We start from the raw sequence: 7,093 nt of genomic DNA on the forward strand, positions 1-7,093 counted from the left end.
AGTAATTGTTAAATTAACAGCGAATCATGGGTTGATTCATTTCATACATTAACTGTAGTGTAAGTGTTCTAAAATATCAATAACTGAGTCAAATCTGGTGTATCATAAAAGATTTATATTTTCTATTGAATCCTATGGATTGGATCCAAAACAATTATTGAGTGGGGTACTTAACTCCACCAAAATCTACGAGATCACCCTTTCATTATCAGGTGACGGAGAGATCATACCATTCAAGTAAATGTATAAATTATTACATAAAATACTATGTAAAACATTGTTATCAAGATCTTATCTAACGAAATCTTTTTATGTCATTGTCTTAATAGATTCTGTTTTACCAAGAAACGCTCACGTAATAATCGAATAAAATATGGAAAGTGGTAAAGTGCTATCCTTTTGACAACTTCATATATGGATTGAATTGTAAGATTCCTCCTTTATATAAAAAGAATTTATACTTCTATATGCTTCTTTCACTTATAATATAGAAAGCCTTATATTCTGGTCTTAATCCGACCGGATGCTAATTTTCTTTGACTTAGTCCAACTTCCAAGCTGGTTAATAAATCGATTCGATTTGGCCCAAAATTCAGTTTTGTGCACCTCTATTTGCTATATACCTAAAAAATGTGTTGGCTAGAAATTCTTTGTTTAGATTTGTAGATAGAAAACATTAGAATTTCTTATGTTTTGTAAGTTATATTCGTGTGTCGAATATAAAAGTGTGACAATGAATACTAAGAGTTTGTACAATGTTGATCAACTTAAGTTATCCACTTATGTTCTAAAAAAACTTTATGTCACAAACTTAAGATTAACTGGGATGATGGCATTTGAGTTGTGTACTTGTGTTAGATTGTCCTTAATTGTTTAGTTGATGGTTCTCCATATTATTTTGGTCCTCAACATTTTCATTGATGTTCTCGTAATTGGAAGCCAAGTCACAAGGTTCTCGTCTCCCTTCGTATCCACTTAATTGAACCGTGATCAAGAAGCTCTTGAAGGTATCAGAGATTGTTGAGACACTTGCGCAGCTCAATCGAGACACTTGTTGTTATAATGCAGGTGTCAACTCACTTTTGCATTGAATTCCGTCCGGGCTACCTTGGTGTCCAAGATTCCCAAGTGGATTATGTGTTTTGGTTGGGTTTTTTTTGTTATATATTTTACCGAGTTTTTGGTCAAACATGCCTATTTTGATATCGTTCACTTTAAAATACGATGTGAAATCCAACCCTACCCCAATCACCATCATCCAGAGTTCAGGCCTACACCTTGCATATGATCAGAACTCATGTCGGATGCCTGGCGTGGCCTCAGTAGGCAGCGTTCATGTCAAAACGAGTTGTTTTAAAAAAAAAGGTATCAGTTTAGTTGAGTCAAAATGGGTTTATAGTCATGTGATACAATTGTTTTCCATTGGATGTGAACAAAACAACAAAAATGATAAATTTTCAATACATAGTTATATACATGTACATGATTTGAAGACACATTATTATCTCCACATGCTCTTTTCTGGCTCTAAGTTGTACATATCCTAGTCACAATATTACCTATATATATTCTGCATAATGCTTTAACCTACATTCTTCTCTAAACCACTGTATATAATCATATTAACACATAGCCTATATCTACACTCCTATAGTATGTATGACATGTTAATATATGGGCTATAACTACTTCTTTAATAAGTCAGAGACATCTTTTCTAGACCTGACTGGAATCGGCGTAGCAGAAAGCCCGTTTTGCCTATCTGAAATAAGTGTGACACCATCTGTTTTACTAGAACCATCAGATGAACTAGGAGAAGAAGCCCCGAATATCTGCACCATTAAACTTCCACCTGCAGACATCAGTTTAAAACTATTATAACTATTACTATTAGTCCATTATTATTATTACTATTTTACTTCAAAAACAAGATAGAAAATGAATGGTGACCTAGTACAAGAGCAGCACCAAACCACCCGGGGAGACCCCATCTTTCACCAAGGAGAAACCATGCAAAACCGGCTCCCCAAACGGGCTCCAACCCGTAAATAAGTGCAGTTTCTGTGGCTGATATATCGCGCATTGCTGTCATCTGTTTCAATTGAGCATAATATATTAGCTCAATATGTAAAGAAGGCATTAACAGGATTTAAAGTTAATACATGTTACCTCTATCCACAAGCATGCACCAGTTGAAAAGGCACCGGTATATAAAGCGGGTATCCAAGGGAACTCCACGACCCAATTCATAAACATTTCCCATGTCCAAGACGATGGATGATACTCGAGGTTACCATCAATCAAATACCAGATAATAGATGACAAAGCAACAACACACACCTATGAATTACAAGGTTAAGCTTTATACTGGTAAGAAAATTGTAAAAATACTTTAGTTATGAGAAACTTTTTCCATGAGTTTCCCATCATTGTGTGTAGACGGTACCCTCAGTTAGGGGTGTGCGTGGTGCAGTTCGGTGCGGTTTTTAACTAAAACCGAACCGAAAACCAAACTTTCGGTTTTATGATTTTTTAAAACCGTTCGGTTCGGTTTAGGATGCGGTTTTTTTGGTTTTGCTAATCAAGCCAAAAGTTTTTGGGTAAACAACAAAACTTGACCCAAGATATTGAAATTGGGCATGATATATTTTTTTTCTTTAAACTAATAATTAATAGAATATTGAATATTTGGACGTCAAATATTAAAAGCTAATAAAAGATGCATTTAAAAACAAAATTCAAAATCAAAACTAAAAATACCAATATTATTAGTTATTAACCATATGCAGAAACTATATATATTTTTTATTAACCATATGTTAACAGTAAACAAATAGTCATTGACAGATTTTGTTTTAATAGTTACGGTTACGATATTTGGGTTATTTTTATTTTGTTATTTCGGTTCGGTTCGGTTCGGTTTTTTTAGTTCTTTACAAAATACAAAACCAACCAAAACCATTATTTCGTTTTTTTCTAAAGTTCAAAACCGAACCGCCGGTTTCTAATTCGGTTTGGTTTTTTCGGTTCGCTTTTTTTGGTTTTTTTCGGTTTCGGTTCGGTCCTTTTGGTTTTGTGCACACCCCTACCCTCAGTCTGGGGCTCTAGGCTGGGTCCATGGGGCTCCAACCCATTAATAATTGACCCGTTATTAGGTTTCGGACCAACCACTTCCCCTATAACATGGACTTAAACCACATAACTTATGAATGAATTAACTGACTGACCTCATATCCAAGGACTGGCAAGAAGTTTGCTTTGTCTGTTTGTCTTGATATATGCTCGGTTCTTAGCATGTGTATGCCAAAGAATAACGCGCTTAGAAAGGTAAACAAATCACCAACCTAACAGATTTAACAAAAGATTCATTAACAATAATAATAATGATAATAAATCTTTGAAAATGAAAATAATTATTACACATGGAGGTGAGCCACTGCATTCCAGCATTCCAACTCCAATAATGGACATGAGTGCACCAAACCAAGTTCTAGCCGGAATCACGGCTCCTAGCATACCATCAATCATTGGAACCACAATTACCTAATTTCATCATATTTTACCATATCAATATAAACACATCTTTATCATAAATAATACTTGTATCAACTATCAAGTACATCTTACAGTAAACATAGAAATAAAGGATGCTCGCCCGGCATCAGAAGTCAACAGCCCAAAAGACTGTGTGATATAGCCCAAACTGACCCAAAATCCCAACTCGATTCCTGAATTGCGCGTTTGAGCATCGCCCCAAGCTCTCCAAGCAAATGGGATAAACGGAATGGCGGAAACAGCGAATCTCACAACCGTGAATGTTGCAGGGTCCATGACTGCTTCAACCTCTTTTAACACCGGTATGTCACTAGCTATAACAATAAAAACAAATTATTTTCTTAGTATAATCAGATCACACGGGCCACATTATTGAAGATAACTTAAGTTAACGAATAATTGAATATAATAGAGCAAATTATATAGCACAATAGGCAGGTGATCATCTCATGGCACACTTGATTGATAGTTTAATCATGAGAAAAAATAAGGTTCAGTATTCTAATTTTTGACAAAAATGTGGACAGTACACTAATACTATAAAGTTATATGTAAAATAACAACCAATACAGCTTCTAACGGAGCCAAAAATCTTCTGATCAGGTGAAAATAACAATAAATTTGAGGCAAAACTACAGAACTCTATGGTTTTAGTCTTTTAGATTAAGATTCTGGTAAGAACACACCAATGCATCTCTTCTACAGGAACCGGAAAACCGCCTCTATTGATGTCGAAAACAGATTAGGAGAAAATATATTGCAGTTTAACAAATACACCTAGAGCTGGCAATATTAACACGACACAACATGACATGGAGATAAACAAGTTTGGATTTGAGCTTAACAGGTTTCGTGTCTTAAACAGGTCAACTTGTGTAAGACTTGTTTAAGTTGTTATCTAAACAGGTTAAAGACATGTTAACCTGTTAATCACCATTTTACACCCGCTTATATTTTAATTTTTATTTAAATAAAATAAATGCTCAACTTAGTGGATTTAATGATTTAATTTTAGACTTTTATGGATTTTTGTTTCAAATATGTTAAGGATTATATGTTATTTATTGAACTTTTATGAACTTTTGGCAACTTTTATTAAACTACATATATGATATTTATTGTGTACTAAAATAGGTCTTCTAAATAGGTTCATGTTCATGTTTGGAAAAAATTACACGGTTATTTATCGTGTCGTGTTCGTGTCTAGCACCGCGGGTAGTTTTGTCTTATTGTGTCGTGTTCGTGTCTAGCACCACATGTAACCGTGTCTTATCGTGCCGTGTCGTTTTCGTGTCTAGTACCACAGGTGATCGTGCCGTGTCATGTCGTGTTTGTGTCTAGCACCACAGGTAATTGTGTCCGGCACCACAGGTAATTGTGTCGTGTCGTGTTCGTGTTCGTGTCTAGCACCACAGGTAATTGTGTCTGGCACACCGTGTCGTGTCGTGTTCGTGTCTAGCACCACAGGTAATTGTATCGTGTCGTGTTTGTGTCTAGCCACACAGGTAATTGTGTCTTATCGCGTCGTGTTTGTGTCTAGCACCTCAGGTAATCATGTCTAGCCGACTAAGGCAAAATCTAATCGTGTCTTACCGTGTCGTCTAATTTAACATATACTCCTAATTTAGCAAAATCTAAGGCAAAAACTAATAACTACACATATCCAATCAGTCAATCATCTAATATCTATCAACACTATTTTATCAATTAACAAAAAAGCTGATAACAAGAGATTTAGATCTACCGTAAACTAGAGTCAGAACATTAAGCAACAAAACACTCCGAACTTTATTCGACGCAAAAAATATCCTCCGCCATAACGATTTATTACACTTCAACAAATCTAATCTCTTCTTCTTCCGCAATTGCTCAATTCTTCCACTTACATTAACATTAACATTAACATTAACATTAACATCATCACTACCAGAAACCTCTCCGATCGGAAGCTGTTTAAGTCTCCGGTTATCGGATTTAGCTCCGGTGTTGGAGATACAGTACGCCGGAGATTGAGGCTGGTGAAGATGAGGAAACGTGAAGGAAGTTCGCCGCCTGTGAACGGAGATCGGAAATGAGATTCCGGTGAAGTTAAACGGTGTCGTTTTGAGGGTTGACATGATCGGGGCTTGAGTTGAGCTAACTAACTGACGACGGTTATTGATTGTTATTGTTATAATATTATTATTAGGCTGAGGGTGTGGGGCTCTAACGGGGCTTTAGTGGGGGCTCCAGCCAATAATATTATGACGTGTGGCAGAGAGAGAAACTAGATAAGGGGGGTGTTGGAGTCCCCGTTGGAGCCCCTGACCCTGGTGTGGAGGGGCTCCAGCAGGGGCTCCAGCGGATTTTTTTTTTTTATTTTTTTATAAATATATTCAAAAAACGTATTATTAAAAAAACTCATAAATTATTAAAAAAACACACATGAATAAAAAAAACACATTAATATCTAAAAATAAAAAAACATTATTCTTATTCTTCGGCTTGGTCTTCTTCGATCAACCTCTTTCGGATACGTTCCTTTTGCTTTTCCATTAGCATTTGATCGACCGGATTTAGCTTACTGAAGTCTCTAGTAAGGAAGTCCAAATCTCTCATTCGACTTTTTTCCTTTTTGTCATTAGAGACCACCTCCATGGTTTTGTTGAATTTATTGAGGGATTCAACAAGATTGGCGATGTTTACGGCTTCCCCCTCAGCCGGTTTTTTCCCCTTGGCGTCCCTTCCCAATTGCCGCCTCCTCGGCGGTGAAGACGTTTCCTCCTCCGCAATGTTTAGGTCGAATCCAACGCGGCAATCCGACCCGATTGAAGTGCTATACGCTCCAGACGAACTAGTTTTAGTCCGTTTCGGCCGTACTTCAGCATCAACGTCCGGCGCCACCAGCTCAACCCACTTGGAACACCTTTTCAACCTCTCCCACAACTTTAAATCGTCTCACGTCTTCACCGTCCCATACCTCCGCAAACACTCCTGCTTCCACTCTTCGACCGTGAAATTGTAAACCGCCAAATCATCACTGCCACTTGGTCTCATACGACCGCTGTTCCTGTTGAAAAGATTAGTAAACAAGCCGACAAATTTTCTGATTTTGGACCACCGACCCGAAATCATATCGGCGTTCCGCTCTGTACTCCCAACGAGCGTATAGAACGTCTCCCTAACCTTTGTCCAAAAGATCTTGCTCTTTTGGTAGTCGGCTGCAAAATGAATAAATAAATTAGATTTCCATTTAACTTTTTTATTAAAAATCATTTTTAAAAACGTTAAAACAATTACCGCAACGTCGATCCTCAGAAATGACTATCCAAGCCCGACACAAGGCTTCCTTTTCATCCGATGACCACGGAGTGGTTTTCCGTTTCGTCCTCGGAGTCGAAGCCGGTCCCGACCCGTCCGTTGCAACTTGTTTTTTCCGGTGGACGCGTCTTCTTGGTCCCGTAGCTTCACCGTGTGATTCTTGTGTCTCCGGAACAACAAAGTTAGGAGACGGTTGTATGTTGGATGGTTGAAAGCCGGATGATTGTTACGGCTCCGA

General features: G+C 37.4%; 1 protein-coding gene across 1 annotated transcript; it reads right to left on the reverse strand.

Moving 5' to 3' along the window:
- Window positions 1-1,436: 1,436 nt before the first annotated feature.
- Window positions 1,437-5,672, reverse strand: LOC143561024 (uncharacterized). Its single transcript, XM_077049184.1, has 7 exons — window positions 5,300-5,672; window positions 3,628-3,869; window positions 3,421-3,543; window positions 3,228-3,344; window positions 2,170-2,340; window positions 1,951-2,092; window positions 1,437-1,852 (listed from the first exon to the last, which is right to left on the reverse strand). The coding sequence occupies exons 1-7, from the start codon at window positions 5,670-5,672 to the stop codon at window positions 1,686-1,688; spliced, it is 1,335 nt and encodes a 444-aa protein (XP_076905299.1). The 3' UTR covers window positions 1,437-1,685.
- Window positions 5,673-7,093: the final 1,421 nt, after the last annotated feature.

This window comes from Bidens hawaiensis, unplaced genomic scaffold (assembly GCF_021521415.1).
Source record: "Bidens hawaiensis isolate Kalapana, Puna unplaced genomic scaffold, B.hawaiensis_p1.1 tig00020525_1, whole genome shotgun sequence".
Taxonomy (NCBI): domain Eukaryota; kingdom Viridiplantae; phylum Streptophyta; class Magnoliopsida; order Asterales; family Asteraceae; genus Bidens; species Bidens hawaiensis.